The sequence below is a fragment of the Mobula hypostoma genome, chromosome 3, assembly GCF_963921235.1.
Source record: "Mobula hypostoma chromosome 3, sMobHyp1.1, whole genome shotgun sequence".
Classification (NCBI taxonomy): domain Eukaryota; kingdom Metazoa; phylum Chordata; class Chondrichthyes; order Myliobatiformes; family Myliobatidae; genus Mobula; species Mobula hypostoma.
Window position 1 is genome coordinate 29,575,412 of NC_086099.1, and position 24,703 is coordinate 29,600,114.

Sequence of the window (24,703 nt, forward strand, 5' to 3'; positions counted from 1 at the left end):
TTCTTTCAGCTACAATTCAGTGACCTCACAAGGTTATATATGCCAATCTGTAACTGCTATGTTCATCTACCTTATTTCGTATTCTGTGTGCATTCAAATATAACAACTTCAGACCTGTATTCAGCCTTTTCAATTTTGTCTGTCTTTTACATTGAAACTCACCCCATTCACTGCAATTTTGCGCTATCACCAGCCTCTCCTGGCTAGCAGTCTCACTACACACTGCCTCTGTTTGTAAACTAACTACCTCATCCTCAGCTCTATCACTGTGGTTCCCACCCCCCTGCCAAATTAGTTTAAACCCTCCTGGACAACTCTAGAAAATCTGCCTGCAAGATTATTGGACCCCGTCCGTCCAGGTGTAACCTGTCCCTTTTGGACAGATCATCTCTTCCCCAGAAGAGATGCCAGTGATCCATAAATCTGAACTCTTGGCCCCTGCACTGGTTCCTCGGCCTCATATTCACCTATAGCCATACTTGCCCTCACTGGTGCATGGCATGGGCATCAATCCAGAGATAGAAAGGTTGTGAGTGGTGGTAAAAATCTTCTGAGGTGTATATATTTCAATGCTAGGAGTATTGCGGGGAAGGCGGATGAGTTGAGGTCGTGGATTGACACGTGGAATTATGACGTTATAGCAATTAGTGAAACTTGGCTATAGGAGGGGCAGGACTGGCAGCTTAATATTCCAGGGTTCCGATGTTTCAGATGTGATCGAGGCAGAGGAATGAAAGGTGGGGGAGTAGCATTGCTTGTTAGGGAAAATATTACAGCAGTGCTCAGGCAGGACAGATTAGAGGGCTTGTCTACTGAGTCCTTATGGGTGGAGCTGAGAAACAAGAAAGGTATGGCCACATTAGTGGGATTGTATTACAGACCACCCAATAGTCAACGAGACTTGGAAGAGCAAATCTGCAGAGAGATAGCAGGCAACTGCAGGAAACATAAAGTTGTGGTGGTAGGGGATTTTAAATTTCCATACATTGATTGGGACTCCCATACTGTTAGGGGTCTAGATAGTTTAGAGTTTGTAAAATGTGTTCAGGAAAGTTTTTCTAAATCAATATATAGAGGGACCAACTAGAGGAGATGCAATATTGGATCTCCTGTTAGGAAACGAGTTAGGACAAGTGACAGAAGTCTGTGTAGGGGAGCACTTTGGTTCCAGTGATCATAACACCATTAGTTTCAATTTGATCATGGACAAGGATAGATCTAGTCCTAGGGTTGAGGTTCTGAACTGGAAGAAGGCCAAATTTGAAGAAATGAGAAAGGATCTAAAAAGTGTGGATTGGGACAGGTTGTTCTCTGGCAAAGATGTGACTGGTAGGTGGGAAGCCTTCAAAGGGGAAATTTTGAGAGTGCAGAGTTTGTATGTTCCCGTCAGGATTAAAGGCAAAGTGAATATGAATAAGGAACCTTGGTTCTCAAGGGATATTGCAACTCTGATAAAGAAGAAGAGGGAGTTGTATGAAATGTATAGGAAACAGAGAGTAAATCAGGTGCTTGAGGAGTACAAGAAGTGAAAGAAAATACTTAAGAAGGAAATCAGGAGGGCTAAAAGAAGACATGAGGTTGCCTTGGCAGTCAAAGTGAAGGATAATCCAAAGAGCTTTTACAGGTATATTAAGAGCAAAAGGATTGTAAGGGATAAAATTGGTCCTCTTGAAGATCAGAGTGGTCGGCTATGTGCGGAACCAAAGGAAATGGGGGAGATCTTAAATAGGTTTTTTGCGTCTGTATTTACTAAGGAAACTGGCATGAAGTGTATGGAATTGGGGGAATCAAGTAGTGAGATCATGGAAACTGTACAGATTGAAAAGGAGGAGGTGCTTGCTGTCTTGAGGAAAATTAAAGTGGATAAATCCCCGGGACCTAACAGAGTGTTCCCTCGGACCTTGAAGGAGACTAGTGTTGAAATTGTGGGGGCCCTGGCAGAAATATTTAAAATGTCGCTGTCTACAGGTGATGTGCCGGACGATTGGAGAGTGGCTCATGTTGTTCCGTTGTTTAAAAAAGGATTGAAAAGTAATCCGGGAAATTATAGGCCGATGAGTTTAACGTCGGTAGTAGGTAAGTTATTGGAGGGAGTATTACGAGACTGAATCTACAAGCATTTGGATAGACAGGGACTTATTAGGGAGAGTCAACATGGCTTTGTGCGTGGTAGGTCATGTTTGACCAATCTATTGGAGTTTTTCGAGGAGGTTACCAGGAAAGTGGATGAAGGGAAGGCAGTGGATATTGTCTACATGGACTTTAGTAAGGCCTTTGACAAGGTCCCGCATGGGAGGTTAGTTAGGAAAATTCAGTTGCTAGGTATACATGGAGAGGTGGTAAATTGGATTAGACATTGGCTCAATGGAAGATGCCAAAGAGTGGTAGTAGAGAATTGCTTCTCTGAGTGGAGGCCTGTGACTAGTGGTGTGCCACAGGGATTAGTGCTGGGTCCATTGTTATTTGTCATCTATATGAATGATCTGGATGATAATGTGGTAAATTGGATCAGCAAATGTGCTGATGATACAAAGATTGGAGGTGTAGTAGACAGTGAGGAAGGTTTTCAGAGCCTGCAGAGGGACTTGGACCAGCTGGAAAAATGGGCTGAAAAATGGCAGATGGAGTTTAATACAGACAAGTGTGAGGTATTGCACGTTGGAAGGACAAACCAAGGTAGAACATACAGGGTTAATGGTAAGGCACTGAGGAGTGCAGTAGAACAGAGGGATCTGGGAATACAGATACAAAATTCCCTAAAAGTGGCGTCACAAGTAGATAGGGTCGTAAAGAGAGCTTTTGGTACATTGGCCTTTATTAATCAAAGTATTGAGTATAAGAGCTGGAATGTTATGATGAGGTTGTTAAGGCATTGGTGAGGCCGAATCTGGAGTATTGTGTTCAGTTTTGGTCACCAAATTACAGGAAGGATGTAAATAATGTTGAAAGAGTGCAGAGAAGGTTTACAAGGATGTTGCCAGGACTTGAGAAACTCAGTTACAGAGAAAGGTTGAATAGGTTAGGACTTGATTCGCTGGAGCGTAGAAGAATGAGGAGAGATTTGATAGAGGTATATAAAATTATGATGGGTATAGATAGAGTGAATGCAAGCAGGCTTTTTCCACTGAGGCAAGGGGAGAAAAAAACCCAGAGGAGATGGGTTAAGGGTGAGGGGGGAAAAGTTTAAAGGGAACATTGGGGGGGGGCTTCTTCATACAGAGAGTGGTGGGAGTATGGAATGAGCTGCCAGATGAGGTGGTAAATGCAGGTGCTTTTTTAACATTTAAGAATAAATTGGACAGATACATGGATGGGAGGTGTATGGAGGGATATGGTCCGTGTGCAGGTCAGTGGGACTAGGCAGAAAATGGTTTGGCACAGCCAAGAAGGGCCAAAAGGCCTGTTTCTGTGCTGTAGTTTCTATGGTTTTCTATGGTTTCTATTACTACCTTGGAGGTAGAAAGCTCCCTAACATCTCTCTTCAGGACCTCCTCACCTTTTTACCTATGTCATTTGTGCCAATATGTACCAAGACTCCAGGCTGCTCACCCTTCTCCTTTAGAATGCCATGGACCCTGATCCTGGCACCAGGGAGGCAACATTCCATCCGTGTGTCTCTATGGCATGCACAGAATCTCATCACTGTGCCTGTCTCTTATCACCACTGTAGTCCTCTTCGCCTCTCTTTTGAGCCACAGCACTAGACTTGGTGCCAGAGACTTGCTCATTGTGGCTCCCCCCTTTAACAGTATCTAAAGTAGTATACTTATTATTGAGGGGAGTGGCCACAGGGGTGCTCTGCACTGGCTGTGCATCTCCCTTTCTTCTCCTGACAGTCACATATTTACCTGTCTTCTGCAACCTAGGGGTGACTACATCCCTGTACCTCTGATCTATTATCTCTTCATTCTCCTGTATGAGCTGAAAGTTATCGAGCTGCAGCTCCAGTTTCTTAATACGTTGTCTGAGGAGCTGCAGCTCGGTGCACCTGGTGCAGATGTGTTTATCCAGGAGACTGGCGGTCTTCCAGAACTCCCACGTCTCATACACGGTACAAAACACTGCCCCGGAGTCATTCTCACTGCACTACTCTGCCTGAAGAGACGAGGAATGAAGAATTAAGAATAAAAAACAGAAACTTGCCAGACATCTACTTCGCCCAAGCCTGATGAGCCAGAGCCACTCCAAACACTGACCCACTCATAACAATGGCCGCTCCACTTGTGCTGGTGTTATTTTTATTCGCCCTCTTTGATGAATCCCGCTCAGTAGATGTAGATTTCTAGAAGAAGAATCTCAGCAATTCAATCACTCACTCTATCCTTAGAGCTGTACAAATTATTCCCTAAATTGCCAAACCAATTTGCTTTCAAAAATTATTGGTTAGTTCCATTAACACTATTAAAGACAATGAATTCCACATCCTAACTACTGTCCCAGTGAAGTTTCTCCTCATATCCCTCTTACGTTGTGGAGTATATTGGATACTGAGAGATAACTTTATAAAGGTGTATAAAATCATGAGGAGCATAGATTGGGTGAATGCCAAAGTTTGTGAATCAAGAACTAGAAGGCATAGGTTCAAGGTAAGGGGAAAGGTTTAATAGGAATTTGAGGGGACAACTTTTTTTTTCATTCCACACAAGGAGAGTGTTATATATGTGGAGCAAGCTGCCTGAGGAAATGGTTGATCCAGATACAGTAACTACTTTTCAGACAATTACTATAAATAGGTACACAGATAGGAAAGGTTTGGAAGGCCATAGCCCAAATGCTGTCATTTGGGATTAGCATAGATGGGCTTCCTGGGTCACCATGGACCAGTTGGGCTGTAGGGCCTGTTTCCATGTTGTCTGTATCCTTTTCCCTCGCATCTTAAACCTGTGTTTCCTGGACCTATGACAAATGGGTTGAAGAGCTTTTGGCAGCATTCTCTTGCTTGCTAAAGACCAAAACAAAATACTAATTTAATATTCCAGCTACACCTTCTGCCTCTGTGTACTTTCTTTATCAAACCACCCTTTTCTCTTGAGCTTCTCATCCCCTCAGTTCTGGCCCTGCAGCCCCTTATGTCTGTGCTGGATATGACCAGTTTCCTCCTCCAGCTCCACAATGATGTGGTGTACGAAGGAAAGGATACTCAGTTTTCTGTGCCTGAAAGAACTGCTTTTGTTGCTGTGACCTATCCATTGCAGACATGATTCAGTTTCTAGGCCAACAACCTTCTCATTCAGCTTGTGATATAGTGGAGCCTTGTGTTTACACAAAAACCTCATTTTTGTGTACCTTTGCTTAGTAATTAAACAGTGGAAGAAAAAAGCATGCAACAGAAGAAATGAAGAAATGTGCTGCATGTTAATAATTAATCCTTTATGTAACTAGTGCAAGTTGCCTAGAGAAGATGGGCTGCTTAAATCTCAGGAGGTGAAATGTTTTGTCACCAGTGGAGGTTAACATTTGTGAACTTATTCATCTGTGTGTTTCTGGTTGCCACACTAGGAAGGATGTGATTAAACTAGATAAAGTGCTTTTGTTGTCGTGACCCATTAATGGTCCATTACAGACATCATTCAAAAACTAGAGAGGGTACAGACCAGATGTTGCTTGGATTGGAGCATTTTTATTATAAGGAGGGAATTGGATAGGTAGGTCTGATTTCTATGGAGTGGAGGAGGCTGAGGTGTGCAAAATTTGGAGAAGGAAAGATAAGTTAGACAGTAAAAATCCTTTCTCCCATGGCAAGGATGTCAGAGACATGAGGACATAGGTTTAAGGTGAGAGTAAGGAATTTAGAGGGGGGGGAAGTCTTTTACACAGAGAGAGGAATCAGGAATGTGGTGGAGGCAGGTACCCTCATGACATTTGAGAAACATCTAGACAAGTACCATATAGTAAGGTGGGTGGTGCCAGAACACGGTGAGCTTCTCCCTCAGATCCACTCACTACTTCCATTATAATCGTTATACACGTTATTCTGCATTGTTATTGTTTTATCTTACTCTACCTCAATGTAGTAGAACAATGTGATACACCTTTGTAATGGTTAGATCTGTATGAACAGTATGCCAGGCAAGCTTTTCACTGTATCTCTGTACATGTGACAATAATAAACCAATTTCAATGACCAAAGTCTTGGGAGGCTGTGGACCTAACATGAATGACGAGGAATGAATGGTCACGATGTGCTTAAAGGGCAGCTTTTGTGTTGCACTACTCTATAACTCTGCGAATGCATTTTCAGAATCGTATCCTGCGAAAGTTGCTCCTGCAACCAGCTTGTGGAGCACAGGGATGAGCAGTGCGGTCAAGATCCGAATGGAGGAATCTGGTCGAGGGGCAGATTCGCCTCTGACTGTTGGACAGCTGTTTAGCCTGGTGGTTCGAAATTTTGGTCAGCGCGATGCTTTGGCTTTCAAAGTCGATGATCGGTGGGAAAAATTCACCTATCAACAATATTACACTCAATGCCGAACTGCTGCTAAAAGCTTTCTTAAGGCAAGTGCATTCTAGCCTCCTTAAAGCAATTCCTGCATGGAATAACTTCAATTATAGAAGCATAATTTAATATGCAAGATGTTTAAATTTGAGTAATTTCTTTCCCAGTAAGACTTGGTCCTCCGTATCACGTCTACTGACTCCTGTATGAATCTAGTGCAGATGATGGGTTCAGTGGAGCTGGTCAATCTTCTTTGCCTGTTGTGTTACTGACGTCCTGCCCCCGAAACACCTTCGACAAGCTTTGATAGGAACCAAGACTGAGGCAGGGCTCAGTCTGTTGAGACTTGATGTTGTTGTTAAGTGCTGTTGAGTCGATGTCGACTCATGATACTGTAGTGATCCATAGGATTTTTGTGGCAAGAAGGATGCCAGGCCTGCCTTCCGTGCAGATGCTGCTGCTGGGACCTGGCCAGATTCGAACTCGCAACCATCCACCTCAAAGTCCAGTGCTGGTACTGCTACTCCACAGTCCAGCCCAAGCTTTGGTATACACTGGCAATTAAACAATATAAAAATTGTTTTAAATGGGGTTGTAAATGATTCACTTTTGGATCGGATGAAGGTGTCACCCAGAAATTGGTGCATTTAATGATCTATAATAAAGATCTAGGTTTGGGGATACACAGCATAATTTTTAATTTTTTTGATTGCATTAAACACGGCAATAATGTGAATTGTGAAGAACTCAGTAATAGACTGCAGCAGGACTTAAACATCGAGGAATGGGTCAGGCACATCAGGTAAAGGGTAATGTGAGGCTACAGGAAGAATGAAGAAAGACGTTACAGAATTAAAAATATCCTTCTGAAATGAGGGCAGGGTCAGAGAGCCCCACACATCACTGAAAGTGGCAAGGGTGGGTTGAGCAAGCCACTAAGAAGGTAAATACAATTCTGAGCTTTGTTATAAGGCCTTGAGTGTAAAAGTGGTGAAGTTATATTTAATCTTCATAAAACATGCTTCTGACCTCAACCAGAATACGCAGTTCAACTCTGGTCACAATGTTATAAAGGAAAGATGTGAAGGAACTGAGAAAAGATTTACGAGAGTGGTCTCAAGAACGAGGTAATACAATTACAGGAATAAAAAGGGTGAGGCTTCATTAGAGAATGCTAAGTGAAGAGCTGATAGAAGTTTGTAAAATGATGAGGTACCTGGGCAGGAAGGAGGTTGTTCCTGATGCTGTAGGGGTCAAGGTCTGGAGGTCACATGTATAAAGGAAGGAACTGAGGGTAACAAGAGGAAAATCTTTAGTTGGCTGTGATTCAGAATAAAGTTTAATTTCACTGGCATAGGTTGTGAAATTTGTTGTTTTGCAATAGCAGTACTTAGCAAAATATAATAAAAAACTAATTTACAATGAGATGTATATATAAAATTAAATTAAGTAGTGCAAGAAAGAGAGGACAAATAGTGAGGTAGTGTTCTTGGGTTCATTGTTCATTGGCGGAGGGGCGGAACTGTTCCTGAAAGATTGCATGTGTATCTTCAGGCTCCTGTACCACCTCTTTGATGGTAGCAATGAGAGGAGGGCATATCCTGGGTGATGGGGGTCCTTAATGATGGATGCCTCCTTCTTAAGACAATGCCCTTTGGAGGTGTTCTCAATGCTGGGAAGACAAGTGTCCATAATGGAGCTGACCGAGTTTATAACTTTCTGTAGCCTTTTCCAATCCTGTGCAGTGCCCCCTCCATAACAGACAGTGATACAACCAGTTAGAATGCTCTTCATGGTACACCTGTAGAAATTTGAGAGAGTCTTTGGTGACGTACCAAGTCTCCTCAAACTCGTAATGAAATATAGCTGCTGCCATGCCTTCCTTTAACTGTATCAATATGTTAGATCTAGCATAGATCCTCAGAGATGTTGACACCCAGGAACTTAGAACTGTTCAGCCTTTCCACTGCTGATTCCTTGATTTAAAAATGGCATGTGTTCCCTCGAATTCCCTTCCCTGAAGTCCATAGTCAATACCTGGGTTTTACCGATGCTGAGTGCAAGTTTGGAATCTGAAATGCACTGTCTTTGATTTGGATATTAATGTGGAGATTAGTTCATTTGAGGCCTTCAAGAGGAATTTGGGTGTCCTCAGTTGACCACTCCAGCCAGCTCCATTTCACCCACTGGGTAAGATAGTGACTTCTGGAGGAGATCATGTGATATATTTTAGATTTCTTAATCACACATGTGCCTCATCTTATTAGTTTGCATTATTCAGGACCTCTGTACAATCAATAAAGTGCAATTACTCAAAATATGGAGAGTTGGATGGTAAAATTTTTGTGTTTGTGTTCACAGCTTGGATTGCAACATTTCCATGGAGTTGGTATCCTAGGATTCAACTCGCCAGAGTGGTTCATCGCAAACTTAGGAGCAATTCTGGCAGGGTATGCACTCTAACTGTTACTTAGTGAACGTGGATTTGCGTGTTTAAGTACTTTTGAAAAATTTAGCTAATGGATCCTGCTGAAGGGTCTTGTTCCAAAATCTCTGTCTTTCTTTTTCAATCTTTTTTATTGAGTTTCAAATTGATAAACATTACAATGATAATGATACAAAGAGATCGGGATTACATTAATAATGATTAACGTATACAAACACAGACTCTGAGTAGCACATTTAATTTAAACCTCCCAACCTCTTAATAACTGAACAGAAAAAGATTCAAAAAAAGTTTTTACCCCCTACACTAAAAAAACCCAAAACAAAACAAAACAGAAATTGGGCTGCCATATTTCATTGGTTGAAATCATTCTTTGTCATTAACTCCGCTCCTCTATACACAAGCAAAAAGTTATTAAAAAGGATTCAGGAAAGGTCAACTTAGATCATATGAAAATGTTGAATAAATGGCCTCCAAGTTTCTTCAAATTTAACCAAAAGATCGGTGGTACCTCTCCTAATTTTTTTCCAAATTTAAATATGTTATGGTTTGGGAAAACCATTGAAATGTAGTAGGGGGATTAGAATCTTTCCATTTAAATAAAATGGATCTTCTGGCTATTAATGTAACAAATGTAATCAAACGACAAGCTGAAAGGGATAAATGACTAAAGTCTATCATTGGTAATCCAAAAATTGCAGTAATAGGATGAGGTTGTAAATCAATGCACAAAACTACTGAAATAGTATCAAAAATGTCTTTCCAATATTTTTCCAAAAGAGGGCAAGACCAGAACATATGTGTCAAGGAAGCTACCTCAGAATTACATCTGTCACAGACAGGATTTATATGACCATAAAAATGAGCTAACTTATTCTTAGACATATGGGCCCTAAGAACTACCTTAAATTGTATCAAAGCATGTCTAGCACACATTGAAGAAGTGTTAATTAGTTGGAGAATTTTCTCCCATTTCTCTATGGGTAAAGATACCTGAAGTTCTCTTTCCCATTCATTCTTAATTTTATCAGACATACCTAAATGAATTTTCGTAATTAAACCATAAACAATTGTTACTAAACTCTTCTGATAGGAGTTTAAACCTAAAAAATATTTCTGTAATTTCAGTTTGACGTGATATTGGAAAAGTAGGTAAAATAACCTCTGAAAAGTTTCTAATCTGTAAATATCTAAAAAAAAGTGATCTAGGCAAATTATATTTATTAGACAGCTGTTCAAAGGACATGAGAGAATTATCCATGAATAAATCATGAAAACATATTATTCCCTTCGTTTTCCATAAAAGAAAAGCTTGATCAGTTCTGGGTGGTTGGAAGAAAAAATTGGATATAATAGGACTTGATAGGATAAATTTATTCAATACAAAAAATTTACGAAATTGAAACCATATTCGTATTGTATGTTTAATTACTGGATTAATTGTTTGTTTATTCAGTTTAGTAAGTGCAAAGGGAAGCGAAGCCCCTAAAATAGAAGCCAATGAGAACCCCTGTATTGACTCACACTTGAGGTTCACCCATCGTGGACATTGAATTTCATCTTGTGTCCAGAACGTTAGGTATCGAATATTAATTGCCCAATAGTAGAATCTAAAGTTCGGCAATGCCAAACCGGCATCCTTTTTTGATTTGTGTAAATATTTCTTACTTAATCTAGGAATTTTATTCAGCCATAAATATATGAAGAAATTTTAGAATCAATAATATCAAAAAAGGTTTTAGAGATGAAGATTGGTACCATCTGAAATAGATACAGAAATTTAGGTAAAATAATCACAATAATAGCATTGATTCGACCAATCAATGATAGGGACAATGGAGACCATTTAGTAAGCAGTTGTTTAACATGATCAATTAAGGGTAAAAAGTTAACTTTAGATCCTTATGCTTCTTAGTAATTTTAACAACCAAATAAGTAAAATAATCAGTAACCAGTCTAAATGGTGATTGTCTACAGATTGGAACTTGCATATTTAATGGTAAAAGCTCACTCTTATTAAGATTCAATTTATAACCAGAAAAACTACTAAACTGAGCAAGTAATGATATTACTGCAGGGATGGATTTCTCTGGATTAGAGATATATAGTAACAGGTCATCTGCATATCATGATACCTTATGCGTCTCATTCCCACGAATAATGCCAAATATATTGGGTGAATCACGAACAGCGATTGCCAAGGTTTCCAAGGCAATATCAAATTGTGAAGGGATTAAAGGCCAGCCTTGTCTAGTACCTCGAAAAAGCATTAAAAAGGGAGATTTCTGATTATTAGTAAGTTCAGAAGCCAAAGGTATATGATATATCAATTTAATCCAAGTATGAATTTTGGGCTAAAATTAAATTTCTCAAATTTGTGGCAATACATTTTCCAATCTAATTGCTAATATTTTGGAGAAAATTTTGGAGTCCACATTTAACAAGGATATAGGTCTATATGATGCACATTCATTGGGGTCTTCATCTTTTTTCAGGTATTAAAGAAATAGATGCTTTATAAAAAGATCGTGGTAATTTACTTACAAATAAGGCATCCTTAAAAGTTCTACATAACCAAGGCGAAAGTAGACTTGGAAAAGATTTTAAAAATTCTACTGTATACCCATCCAGGCTGGGTGCTTTACCAGAATTCATCAAAGAAATTGCTTTCTTTATTTCATCTTCCATAATGGGTGCATCTAATGTTAAACATTCATTGTGGTAATTTTTGAATATTCAATTTTCTTAAAAATTCATGCATTATGGTAGAATCGTCAGGAAATTCTGATTGGTATAAGGAGGTATAGAATTCTTGAAATGATTTATTAATTTCACCGTGATCAACGTCAAAGTACCATTCTGTTTACGAACTTTAATAATCTGATGTTTAGCCGAAGCAGCTTTCAATTGCTTAGCCAGTAATTTACCCAATTTATCACCATGTATATAAAATTGACTCTTAGATTTAAGTAATTGATTTTCAATTGGGGATGTTAATAACAAACTGTGTTGCATCTGAAGTTCAACTCTCTTTTTGTAAAGCTCCAAATTAGGAGCAACAGAATATTTCTTATCAATTTCTTTAATCTTATCAACCAATCTACGTATTTCATTATTAATTCGTTTTTTCAATCCAGCAGAATATGAAATAATTTGCCCACTGATATATGCTTTAAAAGTGTCCCATAATACCCCACTGGAATTTCCTTCAGTAAAATTAGTTGAGAAGATAAAGGTAATCTGTTCTTTAATTAAGTTAACAAAATTTAAGTCCTGAAGCAGAGTAGAATTGAACCGCTATTGTCTAGCACTGAAAGTTACATCAGTTAATTTGATTGATAGTTTCAGGGGTGCATGATCAGAGACGGCAATTGCATCGAATCGAGAGTCAATGAAAAAGTAATCAATTCTGGAGTAATTATGATGTACATGAGAAAAGAATGAGAACTCTTTATCGTTAGGATGTAAAAGCCTCCAAACTTCTAAAATTCTGGAGTCAACTAAAACGGAATTGATAAAAATAGCGGATTTGTTTGGAAGTACCTGACTAGGCGCAGACCTGTCCATCGAGGGATTCAGGCAACAGTTAAAATCTCTGCCCATTGTCAATGTATATTCATTTAAATTAGGAAGAGATGCAAATAAATGCTTGAAGAATTCAGGATAATCGGTATTTGGTGCATGGATATTAACCATGACAACTTTTTGGTTATTAAGTAGAAACCATAGAAACCATAGAAAAACTTCAGCACAGAAACAGGCCTTTTGGCCCTTCTTGGCTGTGCCGAACCATTTTCTAAACCAGTAATTATCAGAAATCTACCATTCAGGTCTGAAGTTGTTTCATAGTGAACAAATGAAATTGAAGAATCTATAAAAATAGAGACTCCTTTCACCTTAGCCTGTGGATTAGAGTGAAATTGTTATTTTTTTCCAAAACCTAAAAAAAAACACTGATTATCCTCCTTCCTTACATGAGCTTCCTGGGCAAAGATAATCTGAGCATTCAATCTATGAAAAACTTTAAAAATCTTCTTCCGTTTAATCGGATGATTCAAACCACTCGTATTCCATGTAACAAAGTTAATAATATTATCCATTGTATTTGAATAAACTATATGGTGTGTAAAGGGTTAACCTTCCTGCATAGGAAACTCATGAATCAGGAAGAGGGAAAAAGGTTTAAAGAGGAACCGGAAGTTATGACAATTCAGACACATTTGCAGTTTCAGATCAGCCCAGATGGAAAAAGCTAAACTAAAAATAGCCCCACCCCCCACCCACAAAGCCCTAACTGGCCAATAGACAGCCAGAAAGCTATCTAGACTCTTCCCTACCCCATGTCTCTTGAAGGCAAGTCTCCAATAAAAAAGGAATGCAAAACACCACCCGCAGTTGAAACATTGAGAAGAGAATGCCACAAAAAAACACTAAGCGAATGTTTAAAAAAACCAGCCATTTGCAAAACATTTTGAAAGACAAGATCTTGGAAAGTGAAACAGAATACAACCTTACTAATATTTCAAGAAAAAAAATCAATCACCAAATCAGATTCTTAATTATTTTCAAAAACAAACGATTGAAAATAATAAAATAAAATAATAAAGGGAGAGAAATGAAAGGAACTTTAACATGAAAGCATGATAAATATCCATACTCCAGAACAAAGTATGAGCATTATCAAACCAAGGGCAAAATTCTTCAAACTTTAAAAGTCCAAATCTATGAACTGGTTATTAACTTATAAACAAATGAATACAGGCATAAAAAAACAGTAAAAACAGCTGAGATCGAACATTGATCCTCAAAGAATTGATGAGCTTCGTGCACAGATTTAAACCATTTACGTGATTTATCAGGCAGAAAAACCCTTAGGTGAGCTGGAAATAGCGGAGCTGGTTGGAACTTTCTTTGATAGAGCTCGGACATCACCAGTTTATAAGTCAAATGAATACAAACATGAAGAAATAGCAAATTTATTAAACATCTGAGCTCAAACTTTGATCCTGAAGAAATTAATATGCTTCGTCCATGGTCTTAAACCACTTACGCGATTTCTCAGGCAGAACAACCCTTAGGCGAGCTGGAAATAACGGAGCTGGTGGGAAATTTCTTTGATCTAACTCGGACATCACTGGTTTAAAAAGTGATCTTTTTAAGGCTGTTCAAAAACACCTTCTTTCTTTCCATTTCCATTACCGGCTTCCTTGCCTTCAGCTAATGCCTTTTTTCCTCTGGTAGTCATTTCCATCGATTAAAAATCAAAATTCAAGCATATAAAAGTGTTATAAACACTTTGATATAGATAGTAAAAGGGTGATAAAAAGATGGAAAAATGAACTGAGCAAAGCCAAAATGCAACCTACTCCATCTAGCGCCCCAAGAGAGTCCCCCGCAAAATGTCAACTGTACTCTTTTCCATAGATGTTGCCTGGTCTGCTGAATTCCTCCGGCATTTTGTGTTCGTTACTTTGCAGTTTTCTTCCCCCTGCTTTTCAAGAATTGTTTTGTTGTTAATTAGTGAATGAGAAAAACAGAAAAAGGGGAAAAATAAAATTGAATGTGTCCTTTTTCACCTCAGTATCTCAACTATCCATTCAAACAAGTGGTGTGGAATCCTAGTAAGATTTGCGTTCGGTGACAAAGCAGTATGACAGATGCTCCTGGCATATACCATTCAGTCTACCCCAGATGCTCAACAGTTACGTTAGTCTGAAACTCCTTGCCAATGAGTGGCTGAATATTCCTATTTTAATGTTTTGAGTCATGGATTAAAATTAAAGGCTTGCATTAGTTTATTCTATTTACGAACTGTCATTATTCAGAATTATATTAATTTCATTAATGGCCTTTATGTCAGCAACAAATCTGATGTTATGTCTCAAATAACAAAAAAAAAGCAATTTGCTTCTGCTGAGGAATGGTTGTAAATATGATTCAGAAACACGTCCTCCCTGGATTACAGCAGACTTCTGTTCCAATGAATTGTTTGTAACCCCGATCCATAGCATTTGTTGTAATGCTTTACAGTGCCAGCTGCAAGATTGGGGTTCAGTTCCTACCACTGTCTCCAAGGAGTTTGTATATTCCCCTCATGATCACGTGGGTTTCCTCCGGGTGCTCTGGTTTCCTCCCACATTCCAAAGATGTACAGTTAGGATTGGTGAGTTGTGGGTGTGCAATGTTGCGACTAAAACTGTGAAAACACTTGCAGGTTGCCCTGTACAATCCTTGCTGACTTGATTTGATGTAAGTGATGCATTTTACTATCTGCTTTGTTATACACATAACAGATAATAAAGCAATTTGTAAATTGGAAATGTGACCACAAATGTACTTATTATTAATTACTGAGATATAGCACTGAATAGGTCTGGCCCTACAAGCCACGCAGCCTGGCAATCCCTCAATTTAATCCTAGCTTAATCACAGGACAATTCACAATAACCAATTAACCTTCCATCTGGTACTTCTTTGGACCATGGGAGGAAACTGGAGCACCCGGAGGAAGCCCACATGGTCATGGGGAAAACGTACAAACTACTTACGGGCAGCGGCGGGAGTTGAACGCAGGTCAATGGTACTACAAAGCGTTGTGCTAACCATTACACACTACCATGCTGGTCTCACAGTAGAAGATGCCTGCAGCTCTGTGGCACCTGATTAAATCCATCCTGCCTTTCTTACAATAGAACGTATGTGCAGGTTGGTTGTTTGTAAGCTGTGGTAGAATTTAGATGTGGAAGTGCCAAGAGCATTTTTGCCAAGAGGACGCATTTGCACTGATGTGCTTCTACATGCTGTATTAATGCAACTTGTCAAAACTAATGCCATTAACTTTAGCAAGCATTGCTAAAAATTATGTAAAGCAACATCATAGGAAGCTTCCATACTTTTGATGACATTAGAGGCCATTTGTCCCATTGAGTCTATTCTGGCTCTGAGAGCAAACCAATCAATTCCATTCCTGCACTTATTTCCTTGTAACCTATTTATATGACAGTCAACTTCCTTCTGATTCTCCTACAAGCGGACCTACACTCCAGATAGTTTACAGTCACCAGTCAAACTAATTACTAGCACAACTTTGGAATGTGGAGCAAAGCCAGAACACGAAGGGAAAACCCATCCTGTCACACAGACAGCACTGACGGTCAGGATAGATTTTAGATCTCTGGATCTCTGAGACAACTGGTCAGCATTGCCCTTTTGGAATAGTTAATATGAACGTGATTCTGTGTGCAAAAGGCAGAGTAATATCCAATCATCTTTCTGTTCTTCATTGTTGTCGTTTGCCTTGTGTGTTACACGCTTGGGTGATCATGTCTCTCCACATCAACTGACCTCTTGCTGCGTCAATGATATCTCGCACACTTAGATCTGTTAGTTCTTTCACAGTGTCCATATATTTTCTTCTTTGCCTTCCTCTTCTGCGTTTCCCAGGCATACAGCCTTGTAATGTAAGGCATTCTATTTCTCCCTTTCTGATGACATGGCCCAGGAATTTAAGTTTCCTCTCATTTAATGTTCTCATTAAAGATCTTTTTATATGGGCATGTTGGAGTACTGTCTCATTAGTTACCCTAGCTCTATATGATATTTTCAGCATTCTTCTAAGAAACCACATTTCTGTTGCTTCTAAGTTTCTTTGGAGTTCTGGTGTTATAGTCCATGTTTTGGAAGCATGCACCAAGATTGACCAGATGTAACATTTTAGTAGCCTAAGCCTTGTTGTTATAGAAATGTGTCTGTTGGTAAAAATGGGTTCCATTTTTTGGAAGTTGGTTTTGGCAATGGCAATTCTTCTTTTTATTTTTACTTTACCTCTAGCATCTTGTGATATAAAGCTACCAAGGTAATTAAAGCTGGTCTTTTGTTCAATCTCTTGGTTACCGATGTACAATTGCCAGTTGGGAGTATCCTGCTGTTTTGATATTACCATACATTTGGTTTTTTTTTTACAGTTGATGATTGATGGTTAAATCTGCACTTGTTTGTACTACTTTGTCTAGGAGGATTTGTAGGTCTTCTGCAGCACTTGCTATTAAGGTGGTATCGTCTGCATATCTTATATTGTTGATGTTAACACCTCCAATTTTTATCCCATCTAGATCTCTATTTCTCTGAGAATCATTTCACTATAGATATTAAATAATTCTGGTGAGGCAACGCATCCCTGTCTAACTCCTCTTTGAATTTTAGTCCAACTGCTTATATTATCATCAATTTTTACCGCCGCCATTTGATTCCAATATAAATTTTGAAGCAGTTGTTGGTCCCTTCCGTCAATGTTTAGTTTAGCGAGAATTAAATAATTTTTCATGATGCACTTTGTCGAATGCTTTAGTGAAATCAATAAAACATAAAAAGACATCATTTTGATATTCAATTGCCCTTTCTGAAAGCATTCATAGTATGAATATTGTGTTCCTAGTTCCTCTATCTTCAATAAACCCATATTGTGGTTTAGAAGTTTCTGGCCTTAACTTGTTTTTAATTCGACTCAGAACAATTTTCAACAAAATCTTTATTATGTGACTCATAAGACTGATTGTTCTATAATTTTCACAGTCAATAGTTCCAGGAATTTTTGGCAGAGTTATAAATACTGATTTTAAGAGATTGTCAGGCAGTGCACCAGACTCATATATGCCGTTAAACAGTTCAAAAAGAATATCTATGCCCAGATCTTCTAGGGCTTGTATGGGGTGGTTGGTCCGGACTAAATATTAGGAAATGCCAATAGTGATTATGTAGCTTCTCCTACCCAAGACAACTCCGCCTTCACGCCAGGCTCAGGTCCGGGTGCACCCTGTCTCGCTGAAGGAGCTCTGTCTATGGCGAGTGTTTGGCGCCAGAAAAATAACCAGACCAATGGTGGTGGTGTCACCTAAAATCACTGAAGTCTCCGGCAGCAGGGAGATGGGTTCCAAGCTTTGGTGGAGGATTATCTTTGTACAAAGGTTGGGCGACATCTAGTGTATGGTTCCCAATCGGGAACACCTGTAGAGGTCAAATGCTCTAGTTAGATGAGCACTGCGGCAACAGAAGGCAACGGCAAACCACTGCTGAAATTTCTGCCTAGTCAATCATGGAAAGAATCCAGACAACAGCGTGAATGGGGTTGATTCTAATTAACAGAACAACACCTTGCTCGGTAGGGGTAGTCGTGGGCTGCAGGTGACATCAGACTGTCATCCAGAGACTGTAAGCAATAGGGAAAGGCTAAGGGTAGCAACATGGAACATCCATACACTTTACCAGAAAGGAAAGGTGGACAACACATTAAATGAAATGAAAAGGTTGGAAGTTGATATCTTAAGCCTGTCAGAAATTAGATGGACCGACAGTGGCAAATTCACTAAGAGTAGTTCTCTGATAATATATTCGGGAGGTCAACAGCATATGTATGGAGTTGGAATTATTTTAAACAAACAAGTACCTTTCTGTTAGTGTGAGCAAAAAATGTTGCATATTGAGTGACACACTCAAGATGCTGGGGGAGCTCATCAGGTCGGGAAGCGTCTATGGAAATGAACAAACGGTTGATGTTTTGTGCTGACCCTTCATCAAGACTGAAAAGGAAGGGGGAAGGAGCTGAATAAGATGGGGGGGAGGAGGAGAAGGACTACAGGCTAGAATGTGATAGGTGAGCTTCTCCGTAGATTGTCACCTTGTCGTGGTGGAAAAGCTTGTGTGGTCCTGTGATCCCGAGAGCAATGCCGTCTGGAGCTATGCTCCTGGTAGGGTCACCCATGGTGGTAAGGTTGAGGGTGAGGTCCCCGACAAAGAACAGTCCAATCAAGACCTCAATGGTGGAACAGGCGGACAAAGTTACTTTGAACTCAATGGCTGTGAAGGCAGATGAAGGCTGCAACAAATCCATCAGCTCCAATCGTCGTGGTTTCCATGCCATTGGAATCACTTGGTTGATTTGTGAAGTATTGTGTGCTTCTTGGAGTGCAACATCAAGTACACGATAAACAAATACACGCACAGGCATCTTTGCTCTGTGGGCCATTTCTTCAGAACAAAGACCATCATCCTCGACCTCGAGGGATAGCCATGATGATGACGATAGGTGAGGGATGAAGTAAGAAGCAAGGAGGCGATAGGTGGGGAAAGATGAAGGGCTGGAGAAGAAGGAATCCGATAGGAGAGGAGAGTGGGCCATGGGAGAAGGGGAAGGAGGAGGTGACAGGTGTGTGAGGAGAAGAGGTGGGGAGGGTCAGAGTTGGAAATTGAAGAAGAGAGAAGGAACAAGGTGAAAACATACCGAAAGTTGCAGCTCACAGATTGAATATGAGGTGTTGCTCCTCCAACCTGAGTGTGGCTTCATCGTGGCAGTAAAGGAGGCCATGGACTGATTGGAATTAAAGTGGTTGACCACCGGGAAAGTCTGCTTTTTGTGGATAGAGCAAAGATGCTTGACAAAGTGATCCCCCAATCTATGTTTGGTCTCACCAATGTAGAGAAAGCTGCATCAGGAACATTGGATACAGTAGATGACCCAAGGGATTCGCAGGTGAAGTGTTCCCTCACCTAGATGGACAGTTTGGGGCCCTGAATGGAGGTTACTTGGCAAGTGTAGCATTTATCCTGCTTGCAGGGTTAAGTTCCAGGAAGGAAATTCAGTGGGGAGGGATGAATGGACAAGAGGATTGTGGAGAGAATGATTGTGTGGAAAGCAGAGAGGGGGGAAGAAGTAAAGATGTGTTTGGTGGTAGGGTCCTATTGAAGATCACAGAAGATGTGGTGAATGATGTGCTGGATGTGATGGCTCATGGTGTGGTAGATGAGGACAAGTGGAACTCTAACCCTGAGAAGACAGAAGTAACGATGGTGTGAGGGTGGATGTCTGGAAAATGTAGGAGATGCGGGTGAGGGCACCATCAATGATGGAGGAAAGGAAAACCAGTTGTTTGAAAAAGGAGGATATCTCTAATGTCATGGAATGGAAAGAACGTAAGAAATAGGAGCAGGAGTAGGCCATCCGGCCCATCGAGCCTGCCCCACCATTCAATAAGATCATGGCTGATCTGTCCGTAAACTCAGCTCCATCTACCTGCCTTTTCCCCATAACCCTTAATTCCCTTACTATGTAAAATCCTATCTAACTGTTTCTTAAATATATTTAGTGAAGAAGCCTCAACGAATTCCCTGGGCAGAGAATTCCACAGATTCACCACTCTCTGGGAAAAACAGTTTCTCCTCATCTCCGTCCTAAATCTTCTCCCCTGAATCTCGAGGCAACGTCCCCTAGTTCTAGTCTCACCTACCAATGGAAACAACTTTCCTACTTCTATCTTGTCTATCTCTTTCAAAATTTTGTATGATTCTATAAGATCCCCTTTTATTCTCCTGAACTCCAGTGAGCATAGTCCCATCCTGGGAAGCTTCATCCTGGGAACAGATGCAGTGGTTACAAAGGAACTGAGAAAAGGGAATTGCATTTTTATAACTAGCTCAGCATGGGTGCATGAAGCAGCACCAACACATTTACCAGTGTAGCGCAGAAAGAGTTGGGGAGCATCACCAGGGAAGGCTTGGAACATAGACTGTTCCATGAAGCCATCAAAAAGGCAGGCATAGCTGGGGCTCATAGCTACCCCTTGAGCTTGGAGAAAGTGGGAGGAGCTGAAGGAGAAATTATTGAGATTGAGGACCAGTTCTGCCAAGACAAAGGAAGGTGGTGGTGGAGGGGAACTGTTCAGGTCTGTTGTCGAGAAAGAAGTAGAGAACTTTGAGGTGACTTGATAGAGGATAGAAGTGTGTAGAAACTGGGCATCCATGGGTTAAATGAGGTGATCGGGGCCAGGGAATTGAAAGCTGTTGAGGAGATAGAGAGCATGAGAAGTGTCGTGGCTGTAGGTGGGAAGGGACTGAGCCAAGGGATAGAATATGGAGTTGAGGTATGTGGACAGGAGTTCAGTGTGATGGCAGAAGCAGCAGAAACAATGGGCCTACCTAGAGAGTCAGGTTTGTGGAACTTGGGTAGGGGTAGGAGGTAGGACCAAGGAGCTGATTATTGACTTCAGGAAGAGGAAACCACAGGTCCATGAGTTAGTCTTCATTGGAGGATCATAGGTGGAAAGGGTCGGCAACTTTAAAATCCTTGGTGTTAACATTCCGGAGGACTTTCCCTGGGCCCAGCATGTAAGTGCAAATACATAGACAACATGGCAGCACCTCTAGTTCCTTAGGAGTTTGTGAAGATTCAGCATGATTTATAAAACTTTGTCAAACTTCTATAGATGTGTGATGGACAATCTATTAAAGCCCTCTCCTCCACTGAGCACACCTGCATGGAGCATTGTTGCAGGAAAGCTGCATCCATCATTAGGGACCCCCAGCACCCAGATCATGATCTCTTCTCCCTACTGCCATTGGGAAGAAGGTACTAGAGCCTTGGGAGTCACACCACCAGGTTCAGGAGCAGTTATTCCTCAACATCAGGCTCTTGAGGGAAAGGAGATAACTTCACTCAATTCCACTCAATTCTCGCTCATTTCCACTTGTCTCATCACTGAAATGTTCCCACAAACAGCTGCAGTGATGTGGACTACAAATTACAAATGGAAATAGAAAAAGGCTTGTCAGAAGGACAGTGTTATGATAATTGTGGGGGTTTTTAACATGCGAGTGGGACGGGAAAATCAGGTCGGCACTGAATCTCAAGAGAGAATTTGTAGAATGTCTGCGAGATGGCTTTTTAGAACAGCTTGTTGTTGAGCCCACTAGGGGATCGGCTGTACTGGATTGGGTATTGTGTAATGAAACGGAGGTGATTAGACAGATTGAAGTGAAGGAACCCTTAGGAGGCAGTGATCATAACAGGGTGGGGTGGCCCTGTTGGTGAGGAATGGGATTCAGTCCCTTGCAAGGGGGGACATAGAATCAGGAGATGTAGAGTCAGTGTGGATAGAACTGAGGAACAGTAAGGGCAAAAAGACCCTAATAGGTGTTACCTACAGGCCCCCAAACAGTAGCATGGATATTGGGTGCAAGTTGAATAGGGAGTTAACAATGGCATGTGGCAAAGGAAATGTCGCAGTAGTTATGGGGGATTTCAACATGCAGGTGAACTGGGAAAATCAGGATGGTACTGGACCCCAGGATAGAGAGTTTGTAGAGTGCCTACGGGATGCATTCTTGGAGTAGCTTGTATGAGAGCTGACCAGGGATAAGGCTATTCTGGATTTAGTGTTGTGCAATGAACAGGATTTGATAAGTGATCTTGAAGTAAAGGAGCCATTAGGAGGTCGTGACCATAATATGATAAGTTTTTATCTGCAAGTTGAGAGGGATAAGGGCAGATCAGAAGTGTCAGTATTGCAGTTGAACAAAGGAGACTATGGAGCCATGAGGGAGGAGCTGGCCAAAGTTGACTGGTCGGATATCCTAGCAGAAAAGACAGTGGAACAGCAATGGCAGGTATTCTTGGGAATAATGCACAAGGTGCAAAATTAGTTCATCCCCCGGAGAAGGAAGGATTCAAAGGGGGCAAAGTGGCCACAGTGGTTGACAAAGGAAGTCAGAGATAGCATAGCATTAAAAAAGAAGTATAACAGAGCTAAGGTGAGTGGGAAGACGGATGATTGGGAAATTTTTAAGGAGCAACAGAACTTAACTAAAAAGGCAATACGGGGAGAAAAAATGAGGTATGAACGCAAGCTAGCTAGGAATATAAAGGAGGATAGCAAAAGATTTTTTAGGTACGTGAAGAGAAGGAAGATAGTTAAGAACAATGTTGGGCCCTTGAAGAATGAATTGGGAGAAATTGTTATGGGAAACAGAGAAATGGCAGATGAATTTAATAAGTACTTTGGATCTGTCTTCACTAGGGAAGACACAAGCAATCTCCCAGATGTATGGATGGGCCAAGGACATAGGGTAACAGAGGAACTGAAACAGATTGACATTAGGAAGGAAACGGTGATGAGTAGACTGATGGGACTGAAGGCTAACAAATCCCCAGGTCCAGATGGTCTGCATCCTAGGGTACTAAAGGAGGTGGCTCTGGAAATTGCGGATGCATTGGGGATCATTTTCCAATGTTCCTTAGATTCAGGATCAGTTCCTGAGGATTGGCGAATGGCTAATGTTATCCCACTTTTTAAGAAAGGAAGGAGGGAGAAAACAGAGAACTATCGCCCTGTTAGACTAACATCAGTAGTGGGGAAGATGCTAGAGTCCATTATTAAAGATGAAATAGCGGCATATCTTGATAGCAGTGATAGGATTGGGCCGAGCCAGCAGGGATTTACCAAGGGCAAATCATGCTTGACTAATCTATTGGAGTTTTTTGAGGATGTAACCAGGAAGATAGACGCAGGAGATCCAGTGGATGTGGTGTACCTTGACTTTCAGAAGGCATTTGATAAGGTACCACATAGGAGATTGGTGGGTAAAATCAGAGCTCATGGCATTGGGGGGAGGATATTGACATGGATAGAAAACTGGTTGGCAGATAGAAAGCAAAGGGTAGCAGTGAATGGGTGTTTCTTGGAATGGCAGGTGGTGACTAGTGGGGTGCCACAAGGCTCGGTATTGGGACCACAGCTGTTTACGATTTACGTCAGTGATTTAGAGGAAGGCATTGTGAATAACATCAGCAAGTTTGCTGATGAGACTAAGCTGGGTGGCAGTGTGACATGTGATGAGGATGTTAGGAGAATTCAAGGTGACTTGGATAGGCTGGGTGAGTGGGCAGAAACTTGGCAGATGGCGTTTAATGTGAATAAGTGTGAGGTTATTCACTTTGGGAGCAAGAACAGGAAGGCAGTTTATTATCTGAATGGTGTGGAATTAGGTAAGGGAGAAATACAAAGAGATCTAGGAGTACTTGTTCATCAGTCTCTGAAGGTGAATGAGCAAGTGCAGCAGGCAGTGAAGAAGGCTAATGGAATGTTGGCCTTTATTACAAAGGGAATTGAGTACAAGAGCAAGGAAATCCTTTTGCATTTGTACAGGGCCCTGGTGAGACCACACCTGGAGTATTGTGTGCAGTTTTGGTCTCCAGGGTTAAGGAAGGACATCCTGGCTGTGAAGGAGGTGCAGCGTAGGTTCAGTAGGTTAATTCCTGGGATGTCCGGACTGTCTTACGCAGAGAGATTAGAGAGACTGGGCTTGTACACGTTGGAATTAAGGAGATTGAAGGGGGATCTGATTGAGATATATAAGATTATTAAGGGATTGGACAAGATAGAGGCAGGAAATATGTTCCAGATGCTGGGAGAGTCCAGTACCAGAAGGCATGGTTTAAGAATAAGGGGTAAGTCATTTAGGACAGAGTTGAGGAGGAACTTCTTCTCCGAGAGAGTTGTGGGGGTGTGGAACGTGCTGCCTCAGAAGGCAGTGGAGGCCAATTCTCTGGATGCTTTCAAGAAGGAGCTAGATAGGTATCTTATGGATAGGGGAATCAAGGGTTATGGGGACAAGGCAGGAACCAAGTATTGATAGTAGATGATCAGCCATGATCTCAGAATGGCAGTGCAGGCTCGAAGGGCCGAATGGTCTACTTCTGCACCTATTGTCTATTGTCTATTGATGTATTCATTGAGGACCTTGCTCACTTCCACAGCCTCCAGGCACATCTTCCCACCTTTATCTCTAATCGGTCCTACCTTCACTCCTGTCATCCTTTTGTTCTTCACATAATTGAAGAATGCCTTGGGGTTTTCCTTTACCCTACTCGCCAAGGCCTTCTCATGCCCCCTTCATGCTCTTCTCAGCCCCTTAAGCTTAAGCTTAAGGCTCGAAGGGCTGAATGGTCTACTTCTGCACCTATTGTCTATTGTCTGTCATTGTCTATTGATTGA

At 41.0% G+C, this 24,703-nt stretch overlaps 1 protein-coding gene across 6 annotated transcripts in view; it reads left to right on the forward strand.

Annotated features, from left to right (window-relative positions):
• Window positions 1-24,703, forward strand: part of LOC134343916 (long-chain-fatty-acid--CoA ligase ACSBG2-like) — a 103,327-nt gene that overhangs the window by 36,305 nt on the left and 42,319 nt on the right. For all 6 annotated transcript variants that reach the window (XM_063042833.1, XM_063042832.1, XM_063042831.1 and 3 more), the window contains 2 exons: window positions 6,242-6,495; window positions 8,798-8,886. In XM_063042833.1, the coding sequence (XP_062898903.1) occupies window positions 6,242-6,495; window positions 8,798-8,886 (343 nt within the window). The remainder of the gene's footprint in view (window positions 1-6,241; window positions 6,496-8,797; window positions 8,887-24,703) is intronic.